The 21,826-nt window shown below is 43.1% G+C and overlaps 1 protein-coding gene across 6 annotated transcripts in view; it reads right to left on the bottom strand.

Moving 5' to 3' along the window:
• Window positions 1-21,826, bottom strand: part of Klf12 (Kruppel like factor 12) — a 479,766-nt gene that overhangs the window by 398,405 nt on the left and 59,535 nt on the right. For 4 of the 6 annotated variants that reach the window (XM_045145261.1, XM_045145263.1, XM_045145260.1 and 1 more), the window contains exon 2: window positions 12,061-12,134. Coding sequence is in view for 2 of the 6 variants with exons in the window: in XM_045145263.1 (XP_045001198.1) it covers window positions 12,061-12,063 (3 nt within the window). In the remaining 4 variants the exon portion in view is untranslated. Of the gene's footprint in view, window positions 1-12,056; window positions 12,135-21,826 lie in introns of all 6 variants that reach the window. The other 2 variants (XM_045145262.1, XM_045145265.1) reach the window with 1 other exon arrangement.

The following is a 21,826-nucleotide window of genomic DNA, read 5'->3' as shown; positions in this document are numbered from 1 at the left end:
GTTAAACACACACTAAATACTTGCTAAAACTTAATATATGCCTTTAATGTGAAAAATTCAAATGTGAACCAGTAACTCATGTAACTATTTCAAAACTATAATATAATACCAAGTAGCTTACCTGGGCTCATTTACATCTAAGACTTGAAAGCTATGAGGCCACTGATCATGTGGAAATGGCTGACACCATAGTCATCCACTCACACGAAGACCTCTGGCATAGTTCAGGAATGAGGAGGAATAGAGTTGTTTTCCACAGTATACAACAAGAAGTTAATATAAACAGAAATCATGAACATAAAACGGCATTCAATAGCCTTGTTCTAGGATAAATCCTCAGGTCCTAAGACCATAAGGCACAGTTAAGCGTGGCATTGAAGACAGGAAGGAGCAAACTGCAGAATGTGATCTGACTGCACATCGTCTGCTCTGTGCAAGCGCTCAAAATGTGGAGAGCTCCGAACCATCGCTTGACATATATGTGTACATAAAAATTAGAATTCTTACCGAATGAACAGCGATAAGGCCCTCTGAAATTTTCTCAAGCACGGGGTTGAGGTGACATGAATAATTTGAAATGATGGAGGAGAGAAACAACTAATGCAATGACATACAAACACCTGTAAAGTCCCTCTTGACCCTGACACAAAATCATGAGCTGAAAGAGGGCCAGAGACCCTTCAGTGGGAAGCAGGTACTGAACGGAAAGTGTGGTTTGCTGTGAGACCTGTGGGCTTGCAAGCAAGACTGAGAGGTTGTAAACATGAAGGAGAAATGCAGGACCCAGTGACTGCAGGGGCAGATTGTACAATGTTCGTTTCAAAATGTCGAAAACAGCAGATGGGGAATCGTGTGAACATTTGCTTTATGACTGAAACTTCGTGCTCTCTTCTTCTACCCTACTGGTTCTTATCCAGAAATAATTCTCTTTATCATTAAGTATAGCCATTACCAACTCACATACACAGTATACTGAAAAGTCTCTTCTGTTCCCAAACTATGAGGTAGTTAGGGTTATCTTTTGGATAATATCCTAATAGACTTTTTAATAATTTGTTATTTATTTGTCACCAGACAACGACAAAGAGAAGAGAAACAGGTGTTGGGGGGGGCGGTACGCCAGGACTTCTAGCGGCCACAAACACAGTCCGCACACTGGTGCCACTTTGTGCATCTGGATCTGGCTTAATGTGGCTACTGGAGAATCACACTAAGGTCGTTAGCCTTCGCAGGCAAGTGCCTTAATCACTGAGCACTCTCTCCAGCCCCAATATTCTAATCGCTTTAAAGAGGTCACAAAAAGAAAACACCAGGAATAGTCATTGTGATGTACTTTATTGACTCTGTACCTCTCAATGTGGACTCACAGGTAGTTACCCATGGGAAAAAGAGCCTTCCGAAGTGGAGGTTACTAATCACTCTGTCCTTGGAAGATTGCGCTAAAGGTCATGAGTCAAGTCCTTAAAATGAGGCATTATTCCTCAAAAGGAAATGTGCAGCTTTCAACAAATAAGCCCCAGGCACTTTGAAGACCTTACCCACAGACTAAGATAAATATCTGCTAAGGATAAAAAGACCAGGGCGGGAGCAGGAGAGGCAAAGACATATGCAGCTAACTGCTTCTTAAAACTTGGAATGAGAACTGACTGTGGTGGAGCATGCATATCAACCCAGTGGTCAGGAGCCAGGAGGAGGATCAGGAGATGAAGGCCAACTTTGGCAATATTTACATGCATAGCAAGTTCAAGGCCAGCCTGGGCTACGAAGCCTTGTCTTGGGGGAAAAAAAAATGTTTGTAATGAAATGAGAGCCCTACTATCAAGGAATAGGAGGAAACTTTTGAAGTTCAGCAGGTCAAGTACAAACTAATAATCAAGCCTGCCAAGAAAGAATTTGAGGAACCTTGTAGAGTACTCCAAAGACAATAACAAATGTTGCTTAACTAAATAAAAAGCTCGGGAAATGGTGTAAACATGTTTTGTGTACCGGTTACATGCTGAAAAGGAGTGTATGCATAAAATCCAACAATTTCCTTGGGCCTTATTTTTGAGTGATATTAAGAATATGGCAAATGCAGGAGCTGGGGAGACAGCTCAGTGAATTAAATAATTGCTATGTAAGCATACAAACCTGAATTTAGACCGCTCAGAACCCACAAAGGATGGCGCATGCTTACAATCCCACCAGCGGACAGTCAGAAACAAGGACTCCCTGGTACTCCTTGGGTAGCTAGTCTAGCTGAATAGGTGAGCTCTAGTTTCAGCAAGAGACCCTTCCTCAAAGAATAAGGTGGTGAACAACTAAAGAACAACTTTGACCTCCACAAATACACACACACACACACACACACACACACACACACACACACACACACGCATGCATGCGCACACGCATATCACACATACATACACACATCAAAAAATAAAAGTATAGTATATAAACTTATCTTTTGGGCTGGAGAGATGGCTTAGTGGTTAAGGCACTTTCCTGCAAAGCGTAAGGACCCAGGTTCGATTCCCCAGTACCCACATAAAGCCAGATGCGCAAGATAGCACATGCGCCTGGAGTTTGTTTGCAGTGGCTGGAGGCCCAGCATGCCCTTTCTCTCTCTCTCTCACTCTCTCTCTCTCTCTCTCTCTCTCTCTCTCTCTCTCTCTGTCTCTTCTCTCACTCTCCAATAAATAAACAAGATGTTTTTAAAAATATTATCTTTTGATGGGCTGGAGAGATGGCTTAGTGGTTAAGTGCTTGCCTGTGAACCCTAAGGACCCCGGCTGAAGGCTCGATTCCCCAGGACCCACGTTAGCCAGATGCACAAGGGGGTGCACGCATCTGGAGTTTGTTTGCAGTGGGTGGAAGCCCTGGTGCGCCCATTCTCTCACTCTTTGTGTCTCTTTCTCTCTCTCTCTCTGACACTCTCAAACAAATAAATAAAAATGAACAAAAAATAAAATATAAATCGTTTGAAACAGATTGGAGTAACTCCACTAAAGAGTGATTAACCTAAAGGAGACTCCAAATCTGTTAAACTTGACGTAACAAAAGCAAAAGGCTGATTTTTAGTAGAAGAATTAAAGAAGGCAAGCATGCATACATCTCACGGCAAATGTAAAATGTGAATTATAAGCCACCACTAGACAGAAGAGTCAGTTGCTAACAGTGTGCCTAATTCAAAATGAATTCCCTTTGTGTTGGTTTGAATGAAATGGCCTCATAGGCTCATGTGTTCTTACTAGTTGTCCTTCAGCAGGGAGCAATTTGAGAAAGCAAGTTCAAGACCAGCTGTGGGATCTTTGGCAGGTGGAGCCTTGCTGGAGGAAAAGTGTCACTGAGAGCAGGCCTTGGAATTTTACAATTCAGACCCCTTGCCAGTGATAAGTTCTCTCTATATATATATCGCCATCTCTCTCTCTATCTCCTTCCTGCTGAAGTGACAAGAAATGACATCCGACCTGTGTATGTCCGCTCTGTTCTCCACGCCATGTCGCAACTTCCCCTCAGAGCTGTACAGAGCTGTACTTTCTTAATTTTTTTTTTATTTATTTATTTGAGAGAGGTCGAGAGAGAGGGAGAGAGCGAGAATAAGCTTGCCAGGGCTTCCAACCACTGCAAACGACTCCAGATGCGTGCGCCCCCTTGTGCATCTGGCTAGCGTGGGTCCTGGGGAATCGCGAACTGGAGTACTTTCACAGGCAAGTGGTTAACTGCCAAGCCAACTCTCCAGCCCTGAAGTCCATTGTTTTTGTTGAGTATATCTGTAATTTGTTGACTTCTTGCTATGTAGCATGTGTGTGTGTGTGTGTGTGTGTGTGTGTGTGACTACATACAATTTTATCTATTCTGTTGTTACTGAACTTGTGAATTGGTCTTGTTTTGGGGACTATTATTCATGTTTTTGCACATACGTACACATTGTGGCTTCAAATAGCTGGTTTCATTACTGGAAGTTGAATGATCAGGACATACCGTGTCCTTAAGCTCAGTTACTTGCTGTATTGTCACACAGTTCATAAGGTGACTGTCACGTGTACAAGTGTTTCAGTGGCCTCATATCCTTATAAGTACATGTTGCTATCATCCTTTCCCTTTCAGACCTCTTTTTTTTTAAATTTTTTATTTATTTATTTGAGAGCGACAGACACAGAGAGAAAGACAGATGGAGGGAGAGAGAGAGAATGGGAGCACCAGGGCTTCCAGCCTCTGCAAGTGAACTCCAGACGCGTGCGCCCCCTTGTGCATTTGGCTAACGTGGGACCTGGGGAACTGAGCCTCGAACCGGGGTCCTTAGGCTTCACAGGCAAGCGCTTAACCGCTAAGCCATTTCTCCAGCCCCAGAGCTGTACTTTCTAGCACTGAAAAGCATGAGTGGGTGACCACCAGGAAATTAATTACATACTACGGCCAAGCACCCTCTCTGCGTAGTGGCCATCAGAAAATTGGAGGCAATATGAAGAAGTGTACGGTATAGGACGTGGAGTGTCCCTCGAAGGCCCAGGTTTAAGGCTTGGTGGTCAGCCCATAGAGCTATGGGGAGGTGGAGGGAGTTTTCAGGAGGTGAAGCCTCATAGAAGAAGTTAGGTCACTGGGACATGCCCTTGAAAGGTACATTTCTGGGCCTGACCCTTTCTTCTCTTTTGCTTCTCAGCTGCTCTTGTAGGCAGCTCCATGTTGCTGGCAAACAGACTGCCAAACAGACGTGGTTTCCGGGAGGAAGGGATTGGTTTGAGGCTTACAGCCGTGGGGAAGTTCCATTAGTGATGGAAAAAGCTGCAGCCACACATGGAGAGAGAAACAACGACATCAAACTAAACACCCACACCAGCAGACCCACAGGGCTCTCCACATCTTTGCACTGGAACCTGATTTGCTCTCAGTGAACCAGCTCTTCCTGCACGCTAGTGCCAGAAGGTGCTACATGGGCAACCGGGGGAAAATGACCAATATCTGTCCGAGCAACTCATGGTCTAACCTACTTAGCAGCAAATAACCTGTTGTGATGCCCACACAAGTGCAATAGTGGCACACAGCCATGTTGGGGAACCAACTGCTCTTGATTTGGCTAACTGATCCCTCAGTGGTATAGGACCCATAGCTGGAGCTGGGAAACAAGTCAGAACCAGATCCAAAAATGAGCCTGCTCTCCATTATCAAGATACCATCAATTGTAGGCTACAAGATGGCCTACACCTATCAAATATTCTCAAAAACAGTAAGGGTTATCCCATTTATCTGGTGCTAACTTTACTCTCCATTGGAGAATCTGCTTCTCTTTTTTCAAATAGACGTAGATCCTAAGGAGAAAACCACCCCATCATACCTTAAAAGGGCCCCAGCTGAAACTAAGAATAACTGGTGAAACAAGCAAAAGTGCTATTTTCTTGGTGAACTGGTACCAGCATAAGGGTGAAGGAGGTTGACACAGAGAACAACCAACTCCCACCAAATCAGAGATCCAGAGACACAGAGGCTCCCAACACCTCATCACTGAAGCAGACCTAAAACGAACCCAACATGGCGAAGGGAAATTTGCAGAAGAGGGGGCAGAAAGAATGTCAAAGCCACATGTTGGGTCATGATACAGAGAGACAATTCCTCCTACCCATAACTGTGGGCTAACTCCACAAAACATGACCAATATACCTCGCCAGGGGGAAGGGGCAGGACAGGGAGGAGACTAACAATGGTACCAACTTGAGTGTATTCACAGAGTACAAAACTAATTAATAAAAAAGAATAAATAAATCAAGTGGGAAAATATTCTTTAAAAATGCCTTGGCTGGGCTGGAGAGATGGCTTAGTGGTTAAGCGCTTGCCTGTGAAGCCTAAGGACCCCGGTTCGAGGCTCGGTTCCCCAGGTCCCACTTTAGCCAGATGCACAAGGGGACGCACGCGTCTGGAGTTCGTTTGCAGAGGCTGGAAGCCCTGGCACGCCCATTCTCTCTCTCTCCCTCTATCTGTCTTTCTCTCTGTGTCTGTTGCTCTCAAATAAATAAATAAATAGAAATGCTTTGGCTGTGGGGGCACTATCCTGAAGCTACCAGAGCTGACATGAGACAAGCTATGTCCTGGTGCAGACACATCCCAGTGGGATGACCTGGACCCTCACAGGTGTACAGCTATAAGATACAGATACTGAACTTGAAACCTCCAGAGCCATGAGTCAAAACAAACTTCTCCTCCTTCTAGGCTGACCTCGGGCCTTCCATCACAAAGGGCTTCCCAACATGGCTGCAGGAAAACCCAAAGAGTCGCTGTAAAAATTGCACTGGGCTAGGGTTAAAGTGGAAGATGAATGGCAGAGTCAGATGTGTAAGCTTGAAGATTTCAAGGAGACAGGTGTGCCAAGTGGTCTTATTTAACATTTTTACAAATGACGCTGGGGAAAGAACGTACAGGAAGGTAGGTTGGTACTAAGTTCTTCTCCTTCCCACAATCCCCAGGAACAGAGATAAGCATCCTCTTGGCCTCAATCTGACAGACACTGTTGAAACGTTTAAAGCAACATCCACTTAACCAGCTGTCTAGATGAACCAATGGTCTCTAGTTCCTTTGTAAATCATACTGATTGATGTAGCTGGAAAGTTTCCAACCAGTTGGCTCCTCTGAGCAAAGCACAACTTCTGTTCCCATCATCAGAGCCACACTTTAACATGAGCACTTTTTGTCTGTTTATACACTGGTATCATATTGTAGTAATGACTTAATTAAAGGATTGCCTAAAGACATGACATAGAAATATAAAAAGCAGTGACATTTCTATGAAAAGCAGGTAGAGGGCTTTGAAAATGTCAAAAGGTTAGTCTATGATTAAGATTTTTTTTTAAATTACCACTGAATAAAATTTGGGAATTGTAACTGGAAAAATAACTCACAAATATCTCCCAGTCTTTATCTCACTTTAAAGAAACAAATCAGAATTAGATAATTCAGAACAGAGGTGACTCTATAAGGAAACATAATCTACTTGTGGATCTATACTGAAAGAAAAGACTTAGCCCCTGATCCAAAGTCATATTTAAAAAAAAAAAAAAGAAAGAAAGATAGGGTTGGAGAGACGGCTTAGTGGTTAAGGCATTTGCCTGGAATGCCAAAGGACCTTGGTTCGATTCTCCAGGAAACACGTTAGCCAGATGCACAAGGGGCACATGTACCTAGAATTCGTTTGCAGTGGCTGAAGGCCCTGATGTGCCCATCACACCCAATCTCTTTCTCCCTCTCTCTGCCTCTTTCTCTCTCTCACAAAATAAATAAATAAAAATAAAGTTTAAAAAAAGAAAGTTAGGGCTAGAGAGATGGCTTAGCCGTTAAGCGCTTGCCTGTGAAGCCAAAGGACCATGGTTCAAGGCTCAATTCCCCAAGACCCATGTTATCCAGATGCATAAGGGGGAGCATGCATCTGGAGTTTGTTTGCAGTGGCTAGAAGCCCTGGTGCACCCACTCTCCTCTCTCTGACTCTTTCTTTCTCTCTCTCTCTCTCTGTCACTCTCAACTAAATAAATAAAAATAAACAAAAAAATGTAAAAAAACGAAAGTTGATGAAATAAATAAAAAGGAGAAAAGGCAAAGTGCTGTTAAAAAAATTAAAAAGAGAAGTAGAGAGAGCTCACTGGTTAAGGCACTTGGCCTGCATAGTATAAGGACCCAAGTCAATTTCTCAGGACCCATGTAAAGCCAGATGCACAAGGTGGAACATGTGTCTGCAGTTCATTTGCAGTGGCTAGAGGCCCTGGTATTCGCATGCATTCTCTCTCTCTCTCCCTCTCTCTTTTTGTTTTTTGAGGTAGAATCTCACTCCAGCCCAGGCTGATGTGGAATTCATTATGTTGTCTCAGGGTAGCCTCAAACTCACAGCAATCCTGCCTCTGCCTCTAGAGTGCTGGGATTAAAGGCGTGTGTCATCATGCCTGGCTCGCTCGCTCTCTCTCTCTCTCTCTCTCTCTCTCTCTCTCTCTCTCTACCTCTTTCTCGCTCTCTGTCACTCTCATAAATAAATAAATAAATAAATAAATAAACAAACAAACATATGAACATATAATAAATAGAAAAGGTGAAAAGGAAAAACTATGCTTTCAAACAAATGTGTAAGTTGCATGCAGGAATAAAATATTTGAGATATGCCTGCATCATCATTACGTGCCTCTACACTTGAGCTTTTTGACTATGGATTGATTATTCTGTTTCAAAGGTTCCAGTATAGTCCTTGGAATGCCTCCTATGTGGCAGGCACTGTATCTTCTGGACTGTGGATGTACAGAATTGGGGTTTAATCAATCTGTTGTCAAAGCACTTTACGAAACATGGAGAAGAAAATGGACTGGAGAGGGCAGGGTTGGTTGATGGCAACGGGTCTGCACTGAAAGCTATAAGACAGAGTTTTGATGAGATAAGCCACGTGGGAAGGAATGTGGGGCCTGAACACACAGGCAAAGGTAGAACAACAGAGTGAGGCCTCACGAGGGTCTACATCCTAAAACTTCCCAACAGAGGAAAGAGCAAAGACAACATGGGAGGAAGAACAAAAAGCAGTGTTTCAGTGCACAAATTATGAGGACATCTCATATTTTCTTTTCTTTATTTTATTTACTTATTTGTGTGTGTGTGAGAGAGAGAGAGAGAAAGAGAAAGAGGCAGATAGAGAGAGATTGGGCACCAGGGCCTCCAGCCATGCAGACGAACTTCAAATGCAAGCACCACCTTGTGCATCTGGCTTACGTGGGTCCTGGGGAATAGAACCTACGTCCATTGGCTTTGCAGGTAAGCGCCTTAACCGGTAAGCCATCTCTCCAACCCAACTCTTTATATTTTCAACAAAGGAATAATGCGATTGTACTAATCTTTTTTTAGCATCTTTCCCCACAACTTAAAATATTAAGGGAAATAATATAGCAAGAGTCCGATTATAAGATGATGAAAATGGCCTGGTGAAAAAGAAAGCGAAGAAAATTAATGAGAGATGTGAAAAGTCTGCATGACTTGGTGGCTGAGAAAGATAAGACAATGCAGGATTAAAAGGACTGATGAAGGGTCACCAGCTTTTTGGATTACACACCTGGTGGTGAAAGACACATTGAAAAAGAAAATCAGGACGCAAAGATAACACGGCCAGGAACCTGAGACTGAAATGCACTATGCCATCTTCAGAAGCAAATATCTAATTAGAAGTTGACTGTCTGCATCTAGTGCACCTGTATGAACGAAGGTGTCTGTTGAAGATTTCATTATCATATGTATGGATTTGAACCTGCAGAAATATATGGAAATGCTATGGAAACAAGGAGAAAAAGATGACAGGTTCTCTGAAACACCAACTTTAGAGGCGAGAGAATGGGAAAGATTCTCCCCTCCCCAGATTTATGGACACACATGAGACTGAGAAACAGTGAACAGACAGAGAAGTGATGGATTTTGGAAAAGAGCGACTTTGGATGGAACTATATGGTTACTGCTATATAATAACACTACATATACCACACTGCATGGTTTTGCTCTGTCTGCTATTATTCACTGAATGAATGAATGAATGAATGTCTTCTCCAAAATTCACATGTTGAAATCCTAATGCCCACATGTGGTAGTAGAAGATGCATTAGGGAGGTGATTAGGCAATAGGGTAGAACTCTCATAAATGGTTTTAGTGCCTTAAAAAGCATGTACATGGCCCTGGAAAGAGAGAGAGAGAGAGAGACTCCAAAGAACTCTGCCATCGTCTTTCTGTAATGTGAGGATTCAAGGAAAAGTTGGCTATGTGCAACCCAGAAGAGGACTCTCATCAAACCCTGAGCACAGGCCAGAGACATGGCCTAGCCGTGAAGGCGTTTGCCTGCAAAGTCTAAGGACCTTGGTTTGACTCCCCAGGACCCATATAAGCCAGATGCACAAGGGGGTGCACACATCTGGAGTTCAGTTGCAGTGGCTGGAGACCCTGGCATGTCCATTCTCTCCCTCTCTCTCTCTCTCTCTCTCTCTCTCTCTCTCTCTCTTTCTCTCTCTGTCTCTGTCTTTCTGTCTCTCTTCCCAACCCCCTTTCCCTTTCTTGTTCTCTCAAATAAATAAATAAAACCTGAGCACAGGGGTGCTCTGACCTCAGGCTCCCAGCCTTGCTAACAGTGAGCTAGACATTTCTGGTGGGAAGGAAAAAGTGAGATTAGCAAAGAGCGACCCGCAGGGGAATAACAAGAGAAGGAAAAGGAAGAGATAAGCACTGAACCATGTCAAATGCAAAAAGAAGGTCAAATGTGACAACTCTCCAAACCACTGCCATTAGCAGCGGAGAGGAGCCAAGAGTGAGCTCCACCCCACGTGTTCACGCTTAAGACCCAGGCTTAAAGAGAGATGAAGGGAAGGGGACAGGCGCTCTGTTAAGAAACTCCTCTTCACAAAAGAGCAAAAGAAATAAGGATGTTCCTGGAGAATGAAAGAAAATAACAAAAGCTTTTTTAAAATGATAAAACTTTGGTCCGATGTGTTGGAACACCCCTGTAATCCCAGAATACAGAGGCAGAGAAAGGAAGACCAGGAGTTCAAGGCCAGCCTGGCCTACATATAAAGATCCCCGTACAAAACTTGAAATAAACAGATATAAATTTGGACATGTTCATCTGCGGGGAGACTTTGGAAAATAAAATCGGGATGAAGAGAACTGAAGACGACTGTATCCTCAGGAAATGAGAAATGTTCATTAGCAACAGCCTCAATGCAAAAGAACCAGCAACTTGTGGGGTGAGAACAAAGGGGTGAAGACATCACAGGGAAGTAGAGACCCCAAACTGATGGCAGAAACAACAGGAGCAATTCCTGACTTCCAGGGGTGCATAGCCACAGGAGCACCATACCTCTGGGAGACGGGGGCTTTGTTCTGGCAGAAGAAGGTGGGATGCATTGATGAGGGAAAAAGTGCAAGGTTAACTTTACAGAATGTTGGGTGGCAAGATGGTCACCGTGACCAATTCATAAGAGACGCGTGCTCCTTGGGAATACACTCTTTGACACACATGTTATCAACATATGAGTGTAACCATTCACAGCTCAGAATAATTGTTACAAAATATTTATTTATTCATTCATTTGAGAGAGTGAGAGAGAGAGAGAGAGAATGGGCACTCCAGAGCCTCTAGCCACTCTAAACAAACTCCAAGCACATGCGCCACCTTGGGTATCTGGCTTTATGTGGGCAGTGGAGAAGCAAACCTGGGTCCTTAGGCTTCACAGGCAAGTGCTTTAACCACTATGCCATCTCTTAAGCCCTGAAAATCAAACTTTTACGGAGCTATGATGTTTGTCATAATGTGAGCCCCCACATCTTAGTAAACAATGCATGTTAAAGATTAAAATTAGGGCTGGAGAGATGGCTTAGCGGTTAAGCACTTGCCTGTGAAGCCTAAGGACCCCGGTTCAAGGCTCGGTTCCCCAGGTCCCACGTTAGCCAGATGCACAAGGGGGCGCACGTGTCTGGAGTTCGTTTGCAGAAGCTGGAAGCCCTGGCGCGCCCATTCTCTCTCTCTCCCTCTATCTGTCTTTCTCTCTGTGTCTGTCGCTCTCAAATAAATAAATATATAATTTTTTAAAAAAAGATTAAAATTATTGCTTATGATGACGGAAGAGGGCTATACAAACATGAAGTACCATTTTTAGTCTAAAAACCTATGTCAAGAGGCTGGGGAGATGGCTCAGAAGTTAAAGGTGCTTACTTGCAAAGCCTGCTGACCCTAGTTCAATTCCCCAGTATCCATGTAAAGCTTGATGCAAAAAGTGGTGCACTTCTCTGGCATTTGTTTGAAATGGCAAGAGACCCTGGTGTATCCATATGTAGACACAGTTAAAAACAACAAAAAAAAAAAAGCACATGTCAAAGCTGGGCACGGTGATACGCCCTTGTAATCTCAGCACTCAGGAGGCAGAGGTAGGAGAATCAAATCACTGTGAGTTTGAGGCCAACCTGAGGCCGTATCTAGTGAATTCCAGGTCGGATGGGCTACAGTAAGACCCTTCCTTGAAAAGAGAAAATCAAAAGAGAAAGAAAGAAAACACAAAGCATATATCAATAATTGGAATCCTACTTGCCATGGATTTTTCAATACGACTTGCCCATCACTCCAGTCTTAGCCTCAGTACACGCAGGAATGTTGCATCAAAACCTGAGAAAAACATAAAGAAAATATATCAATCAATATTTTTATATGGCCGGCAATAAACTGTAGAAAATAACTTTAATTTGCAATATTAAACTTCACTGTAATTAAGAAGGTTTTCAAATTGAATAAATTGGGCTGGAGAGATGGCTTAGCAGTTAAAGCACTTATCTGCAAAGCCAAGAAACCCAGGTTGATTTTCCAGTACCCACATAAATGCATAGATGCACATCGTGGTGCATGTATCTGGAGTTTCTTGGCAGTGGCTAGGAGCCCTAGCACACCCATATTTCTCTCTCTCTCTCTCTCTCTCTCTGTCTGTCTGTCTCTCTTTCCTTTTCTCTTTATCTCTCAGAAATAAATAAGTAAATAAATAAATAAAATTTTAGAATTGTGAATGGTTGGTAAAGAGTTAACAAGTAATACTTAAAAGAACTTAAGATACAAATGAACTGTATTAGGCGGGTAGTCATATCATGCTGCTACAAGAGACAAGATCTGACATGGGTTTGGTCCTGTCTGATGATTTCTATTATTTTTAAATTAATACTAAAAGGAAAGAATGAGTAATTCTGTATACACTGACAGAAAAGCATAGAATACCCCACAATGAGCACAAGGTCACTCTTAAATTTCCCATCCTCCAAGAGCAACTGGATGGCCCACCTCAGAAAACACAACAGACCGTTCTGATCTTATTATAGTAGCCTCCTCCAAATTTCCTCTAGAAAAATGACTAGAAAAAAGGGATTTAACTGAAAGTACACATTTATCTGAAAAAATAAAGTTGAGGGCTGGAGAGATAGCTTAGTGGTTAAGTGCTTGCCTGTGAAGCCTAAGGACCGGGGTTCGAGGCTCGATTCCCCAGGACCCACATTAGCCAGATGCACAAGGTGGTGCACACGTCTGGAGTTCGTTTGCAGTGGCTGGAGGCCCTGGTGTGCCCATTCTCATCCTCTCTCTCTCTCTCTCTGTCCCTATCAAATAAGCAAGTAAAAATAAACAAAAAAAAATTAAAAAAATAAAGTTGATAATAATAGATCTATACCTCTTTTCTTCACCCTAAATTAGTAAATGAAATGACTGCTATCATCTTGCATTTTACTCGTATTTTTCATGTGTGTGTGGGGGGGGGGCATGGGCTTGTGTGTGCACAGATGTATGCAACCAAATACATGAATATGATGGGCAAAGGAATACGTCTCATGTCCTCCTTGACCATTCCTCCACCTTATTTTCCTCTCACTGGACGTAGTAATCTTCCTGATCAGCTAACAGGCTGACCAAAGAGAACCAAAACGTCCCCTGCCTCCGTCCTTCTCAGCAAGTGTCGGTTACAGCAGACATGGGAGGCCATGCCTGGCTTTCTGCACAGGGACCAGCAATCAAACTCAGGTCCTCATCCTTACGCAGCAAGCACCCTCACCTGTTAAGTCATCTCCCCGGCCCCTTTCCTAACATCTTTCAGAAACGAGCACGATGTCTTGTAACTAGCACATGCAAATTGAAAGGACAACTTAAGCAAAATTTGATTTGGTGCTTTCACAAAAAAGCACAAGTGAATTTTTGCCAACCCCTAAATCTTTTATTTTCCTGAGCTTGTTATTGAATCACTACAAAATTATGTCAAAGATTATAAATGCAAGGAACTAACACGTATGTTAGAAAGAGCACATCATCTCTACCAACGCAAACTGTAATATTTGCAACATTCTTTTCTAAAATTAGTTGGCATTTGCTGGCATGCCCATCGACTTAACTGATTATCTCACTTCGGGTTTTGTGAGGTGTGTGGGGGTACTATAATAAGATTCTTAGATAAGTGGGTTGCCGCGGGTTGGGGGAAGGGCTGAGGAATCACATGCAGTCATATTGACCTTTGAACTTCCGTATATTTCTCTAAGACTTTTTTGAGGCATCGGAAGTTCCAGAGCCCGGCCAAGCTGTGAAGGAAGTGCTTTGTCCGGGCTGTTTTTAGAGAAAACAGTCCTTAGCTGTGCTGAGCTTTGAATCCGGAGGCCCCAGCAGCTGGCTTAGCAACAGTGGAGTTAGAAATCTGTGCTGTGATGGTGGCCACACAGAGGCTCCTTGGGGATTCTTAAAGACTCCCCAAACAAACCAAATCTCCTAAAAGGCACATGCCAATATGCACAAGTCCATAGAATAAATCACTGGCTAAAAAGAACAGCCAAGTCCAAGGACCCAACAGAACGAAGGGCACGCACTGAGCTCTACTTGACATCTGAGAATGTTCTTCCCAAGTAAGGCATGCAATTTCTCTAATCAATGCATTCACCTCAAATGTATTAGCTCACTTACACCGATAGTGGCGACCAAGTGTCAGAAAGAAAATGCCTTGTTCATAATCTATGCAGGCTGCTTCTCTCCCCCACTTAAATGCCAGAAAAGCACCACTGTGGCATACATAATTCTCAAATACTGAACCATTTCCTTTTTTAAAAACTTTTTTGTTTATTTATTTTTTATTTATTTGAGAGCGACAGAGAGAAAGAGGCAGCTAGAGAGAGAGAGAGAAAGAATGGGCGCGCCAGGGCCTCCAGGCAGTGCAAATGAACTCCAGATGTGTGCGCCCCCTTGTGCATCTGGCTAACGTGGGTCCTGGGGAATCGAGCCTCGAACCAGGGTCCTAAGGCTTCACAGGCAGGTGCTTAACCACTAAACCATCTCTCCAGCAACCCCCGATTCCTTTTGTTTTAGATACCATTTTCTTTGATTTTTTTTTTTTTTTTGCTTGCATTTTGTGTAGGGGAGGGACTGAAGAGGCTCTTTTGTCCCTGCAAAAGAACTCCAGATACAAGAGCCACTTTGTGTCAAGCTCTATGGCTGTCAGGCTTTGCAAGCAAGCGCCTTTAACCACTGAGTCATCTCCCAATCCCCAAATATATTCACATGCTCCTAGTGTAGAAAAGCTGGAACTGACTGTGCAAAGGAATCCATGGTTGTATAAAATCAAACATCACCCCCTGTGCTCATGTTTTCTCAACTCTTAAATACGTGTGCACACATGAGTGTTTTGCATAGCACTCCTTTTCCGGTGTCATTTCTAAATTATCCAAGCAAGTCTGAAAGCCAACTTCTCACCCAGTGAGAACTGATAACGTGGTACATTCCCAGCATGCTGCCTTCTGACCACGGAAGAAGAGGGCAAGGGGCACATCGGAGGTGGGTTTCTTAAAGCCAGTGTCAGTTCTAGGATAGCCTTCTCAGACTTAAAAGTCATCAGTCAGAGTCACTTTTCTCTGTCACGGAACTGGACCCTGCTCCGATCCACAGCACAGTGGCTGGCAGGTCGCAGGTTGGGTCTACTAATTTGATTTATGAGCAAGGTTGCTACGTTTAACCAAGTCCTCCTGAGGGCTGAACTCCACCCAAAGGTGACTGCTCCTTGAATATAGAAGGCAAGAGATAAGTGAGGAAGCTGCAGATAATGCAAGGAATGTGCCTGGGTACCAAAAAGGCATAATGTCTACAAAGGATTTGAGGCAAACAGCTCAGCATATGCCAAGAGGTCTCAGCTGTGATTCCATTCAATTCAACAAATAGTTACTGGGTATCTTTTGCCAACTCAAATGCATGAAGTATTTATATCCTCAAGATAAAAAAAAAAAGGGACTGGAATAGACAGTGGGCACTTAATAAATGTCAAACGAAGGGAAGAAGAGGACCAGGAGGCTAGTGTAGTAGGAACAGGTACCAAGGATGCAAAGAGAAGTGCGGGAGACTCGCGCAGGTTGAGGCCAGTGAATCCATCCGGGTTCTTCCCCCAGTTCATAAAGGATCAGATGACCTGAAGGACTACAGGTGCACTACCTTTTAATAAAACTAGCCGCAGGTCTGTGTTGCTTTTTTTTTTTATGTGCGTAGGTGTGTTTGTGTGTGGGCATACATGTGGACGGCCTGGAGCTCACCAACTACACAAGGCTGGCTGGTCAGGAGCCTCCAGGCACTGCCGTTCTCTGTTTCCCCATCACTGCGATTATACTCATGCATCACCCTACTCAGGTGGGTTTTCTTTAATATTATCTATTTGAGATGGGGTAGGGAGAGAAAAAGAAACTGAGAGAATGGGCGAATGAAAGAGCCTCTGGTCACCGCAAAGGAACTCCAGACACGTGTGCCCTCTTGTACATCTGGCTTATGTGGGTCCTGGGGAATTGAACCTGGGTCCTCTGGCTTTTGTAGGTAAGTGCCTTAACTGCTAAGCCATCTCTCCAGCCCTCGGGCGAGTTTTTGTCGTTGTTGTTTTGTTTTGTTTGCTTTTTAACATGGGTTCTGGGGATCGAACTCAGGTTCTCATGTTTGTAAGGCAAGCACTTTACTAACCGAGCCCTTCTCTTACTTAATGTTTTAATAGTATGAAACTAAACCCTTGCCACGTATTAAAATCATATGGAAAACTCTAATATGCCAGCTACTGTTCTGAGTCCTGTGCTGGACCAAGTGATTATCTCTGGTGAGTATGTAACATTTTCTGCCAATGATCTATTGTGAACTTGATAAACTCCATAGAAATCTAGGACTGGAGAGATGGCTTAGTGGTTAAGGTGCATGCCTGTGAAGCCTAAGGACCCAGGTTCGATTCTCCAGGTCCCTCGTAAACCAGATATGCTTATACTTTCTACCAGAATAATGAAGCTTCTTTTTTTTTTTTTTTTAATTTTTCCACAAACCGCGTGTGTTTCTCCCTACAGACTGAAACCAAAACAAGAGAAATAGTGTGACACCCAGAAACACGGCACGATGACAGGAACGTTTCCCAGCACACGGCAGAAACTGTCTCCCAGTGTCTAGGAACTCTGCATTTCATTACAGTGTAATGAGACGTTCTCAAGCACAACAGTGAAACTAACTTAGATTTTTTTTTTTCATCACTGCCTATACTTTGAAACTCTTTAATTTGAAGCAAAATATGAACCCAAGCCAGAAGTCCTTAGGTAGAGCACACACCTGTTAAAATGGATTTTTCTTATGCTCTAAAATTGCCTATGTTGTTAGCCCGCTCTGTGTCTACAGTAAAGTCACTGAATTGCACACTTACAATCCATGAACTGCACACTCTATGAGTTAAGTGGTCTCTCAATATACTTGCTACCTTTTTCAGAAAGTAATATTTTCGAAGACTCATAGCCCAAACTAAATTTCAAATACGAGTGTTGAACTAATTATATGTCTTGGTGTGTGCTGCTATAGCAAATTACCTGAGACTGGGTGGTTTATAATGGACAAAAACGGAGTTCCTTCCTTGTGAAGGCTCAGGGCACTGGTAGGCTTGCCTTCTGCATGCCACATGGTTCGTGGGGGCTGCATTTTCCAGAGGAGGAACACTGTGTCTTCAGGAAGTGGAGGGCAAGGCAGCAACAGCCCAGGCCTCTTTAGTAGAACTTGAATCCAGTAACACCAGCAGAAACCCTCCTAACCCTTCAAGGCCCCACTTCTTCCTGTTGTCTCACTGTTTCAACTCCACAGTTCTGGACATGACACACCAAGCCCACATCACTGTACATGAACTTGAAGTAGTCCACACAATGCCAGTGCAAACCACTGCTTAAAAAATGTGTTCTTTACTTATTTCCAGGGAAAGCAAGAGAGAGAAACTAGACAAAGAGAAGGGGCATGCCGAGGCCTCAAGCCACTGCCAAATGACTCCAAACATGTGTGCCACTTTGTGCATCTGGCTTTTTGTGGGTACTAGAGAATTGAACCTGGGTCCTTAGGAATTACAGGCAAGTGCCTTGGCTGCTGAGCTCTCTCTCCAGGCCCTAAACCACTTTTGTTTTCCTAAACCACTTTTAATGTCTTTATTTTCTCCTCTTCTTAAATCAAAACTTCATTCTGCACTGAATAAATCTGGGCTTTTGCTTTTACAAATCACAGCAAGCATTTGAAAGCACAGAAATGAACATTGAGATACCATAGTTAACTGCATGTTAACTGGAGGACAGAGGCTGAAGTGCCATTAGATTAGTGAACCATAACTATAAAAGTGTTGTCCATAGGGCTGGAGGGATAGCTTGGAGGATAAGGTGCTTGCCTGAGAAGCCCAAGGACCCAGGTTCGATTCTTCAGTACACATGTAAACCAGATGCACAAGGTGGCGCATGCAGCTGCAGTTAATCCACAGCAACTAGGTAAAATATTTTTAGGTGCTATCAATGAAATGGGCCTGTGAGCCAAAAGGCCTGACTATTCGTTCTAAATTCATCATTTATAAGAGGGGTATCTTTGAACGAATCACTCAAAATAGCTATAAAAATTTTAAGGTAGCAACTCCTTGTGAAACTAAGTAGAAGCAGTATGTCAGCAATCATGTGAAAGCATGTGGGGATGGAGGAATGGCTCAGTGATTAAAGGCACTCGATTGCAAAGCCTGTCTGCTCAATTCAATTCCCTAGGCTCCATATAAGCAGATGCACCAAGTGTCACATGCATCTGGAGTTTGTAGTAGCAAGAGGCCCTTGACTGCCCATATTCATTCTCATTCATTCATATTTATTCTCTCTCCTCTCCCCTCTCTCTAGGTCATCCTGAAAAATAAACCAAAGCAACGTGTCAGACACTGTGTGAAAGCCACCTGGGGCTGGGGAGATGGCTCAGTGGCTAAAGGGACTTGCTTACAAAGCCTGCCTGCTCAGGTTCAATTCTCCAGCCACCCACATAAAGCCATTCTTTTGTAGTGGCAAAAGACGTTGCTGTGTGTACACACACACACAAGCAAGCACGCGTGCATGCACATACAAGTGCAGATAATTTTTTTAATTGTGTGGTGGCTTAAAAATAATGTTGAAATTAGTTAGAGCTTGTTACAAAAACAGAAGACAAAGATCCACAGAAATTATAACTTTCTCCAAGTATCTTTAAGACTGTGATGGTCAGCCACTTTTCTTTGGAGCACTAATAGTATCAACCTGCTTAGACCTTCTTACCCATATCATTTCTCTGTTCTACAAGACACACACTTTTCTTCAGTCACTAAACTCAAAATTAAGCCTTGTAGCCTCAATTCTTTCACCTGCTGCTTAGACTACAGAAGATGCAAGTATGTTTTTTTATAGTATTTCAGTAAGGATTGTTTTTGTTGGTTTTGACTTGTCCCTGGTGGTAGTGGTAGCAGTGACGTTTAGAAACAAGCTCTCCTGTTATCCAGGTTTCCCAACACCCTATGTTGCAGAAAATGGCCTTGAACTTCTGACCCACCTCCACCCACCTCCCAAAGGCTGAGTTTACAGACCTGTTCAACCACAGGAAGTTCAGCATGTGGGCGTGGCTTGTTCCCTTCTGAGAGATGTGGCTGGAGTCCGGAGCACCCAGAGCAAAGGGAGAAGCCGGAGAGGATCAGTGACTGAGAGATGTGCCAGTTGTTCTTACCAGGAGAATCCAGGATTCGATTTTTGTTTTTCAATTTTTTTAATCATTTTTCCTACATTAATTGTACAAAGTTTCCACGTGCGCATGCAATGTACTTTGACCATCATCACCTTCCTGCTACCTTCTCTCCTGCTCCCTTCAGCCCCTCATCTTGCCTCTTTCATATTCCTTAAAGTCTCCCCTTTAATTTTGTGTCTTTTTCATTGTAAATTTTCCATAGGATTCCAAACAATTTGATACTTGACTTTTTTGAGACTTGCTGTTTGGTTTTGGTTTTGTTTTCATTTGACACAAGGGTGTCCAGTTTCACTGATGTTCCTACAAGTGATAGAATTTCATTCTTCTTGCCTGATACGTTGTGTATATAGAACATATTTTCTTTATTCATTCATCCCCTGATGGGCATATAGGCTGACTGGGTATTGAGGCCACTGTGGCCAGTGTTGCAATAAACATGAATGTGGAGGTTTCCTTATAGTAAGCAAACTTTGGGGCATACACCCAGACATGGCATGGCTGGATCACATGGTAGTTCAATTTTTAAATATTGTGAAAACGTCCACAGTGATAGTCATAATGGCTACACTACTTTCTTTACATACCTACCAACAGTGTACAAAGGGTCCCCTTTCCCTCATATCCTCACCAACATCTCCAGTTGCCTAATTTCTCTATGACAGACAGTCTCACTGGGCTCATATGGAGTCTCAATGCAGTTTTGATTTGCATTTATCTGATGGCTAAGCATGTTGAGTATCTTTTTCACATATTTATTGCTCATCTGTATTTTTTTATTAAAAAAACGTTTCTATAGTTAATCTGCCTAGTTTGTAATTGGTTCATTTCTTCTACAGTGGTGACTTCTTGAGTTCTACATGTGTTGATATTACCCCCCGGTGGATGAATTGCTCGCACGATTTTCTCCCATTTGTTAGACTGTGTATTTGTGCTGGGCTTTGTTGTTTATGTTTCTTTTTCTCTTCTTTTTTTAAATTTTTTAGTTATTTATTTTGAAGCAGAAATAGAGATAGCTAGGCAGAGAGAGAATGGGCAAGCCAGGGCCTCCAACCACTGCAAATGAACTCCAGATGCATGTGCCACTCTATGCATCAGGCCTTTCGTAGGTACCGAGGAATCATATCTGTGTCAATGGGCTTTGCAGGCAAATGTCTTAACCTCACAGCAGCCTCTCCAGCCCCCTTATTTAAACACACACACACACACACCTGAACAAAAACTATTTAATTTGATACAAACTTTATGCCAATTTTTGCTGGTATTTCCTGGGCTCTTGGAATCCTACTTAGCAAGTTCCTTTCTATGATTATACGTTGAAGCTCCCCTATGTTTTCCCTTAGAAATCACAAAGTTTCAGTTCGTCTGTCTTTATTAAGGTCTGATCTACTCCAAGTTGACCACTGTGCAGAAGGAGAGATAAGTATGGTATTCTACATATGGATAAACAGTTTTCCAAGTAACCCTTCATAAAGAGGCTTTTTAAAAGAAAATTATTTTTCTTTATTTACTTGCAAGCAGAGAGAGAGATAGAAGAGACACAGGGAGAATGGGTGCCATGCTACAGGACCTCCAGCTGCTGTAGTGGGATTACAAATGCATGCGCCATTTGGTGCAGCTGGCTCCACACGGGTACTGGGGAATTGAACTCTGGACATTAGGCTTTGTAGGCAAGCGCCTTAACTGTTGAGTCATCTCTCCAGCCCAAGAGGTTATCTTTTATTCAAAATATGTTGCTGACACCTTTGTCAAAAATCCAGTGGATGTAACTGTGTGGGCTCATGTCGTGATGTCTGGTTCTGAGGATGAAATGTCTGTGTCAGGACGGTGTGCCTCTCTAGCACAGTAAGACATCAAGGATCATGATACCTCCAGCGCTGCTGCACGGACCCTCCATTGCTCTGACGACTAGGGGCCTTTGCTCTTTCTATCTGACTCTTAGGACTGTGTTTTTGATTCCGGTGCAGAAGGGGATGTATATATTCTTTTGGAAATATGACCATTTGACACTATTAATCCGTGAGTATGGGGGTTTGTCCAATGTTCTTTATTTTTCTTTAGCATATTATGGTCAGCGTAGGGTGATCTTTAACATCCTCAGTTAAGTTTAGGTGTACATGTTTTTGTGTTTGTTTTGAGGCAATTATGAATCAGACTGTTTTCTAACTTCGTTTTCAGATAGTTCATAGTCGATGGCTATAAAAACTACTGATTTGGGAATGGAGAGTAGGCGTAGCAGTTAAGGCACTAGCCTGCAAAGCCAAAGGACCCAGGTTCCATTCCCCAGGACCCATATA

Source organism: Jaculus jaculus, chromosome 3 (genome assembly GCF_020740685.1).
Source record: "Jaculus jaculus isolate mJacJac1 chromosome 3, mJacJac1.mat.Y.cur, whole genome shotgun sequence".
Taxonomy (NCBI): Eukaryota; Metazoa; Chordata; class Mammalia; order Rodentia; family Dipodidae; genus Jaculus; species Jaculus jaculus.
This window is presented reverse-complemented; position numbering and strand designations above follow the sequence as displayed.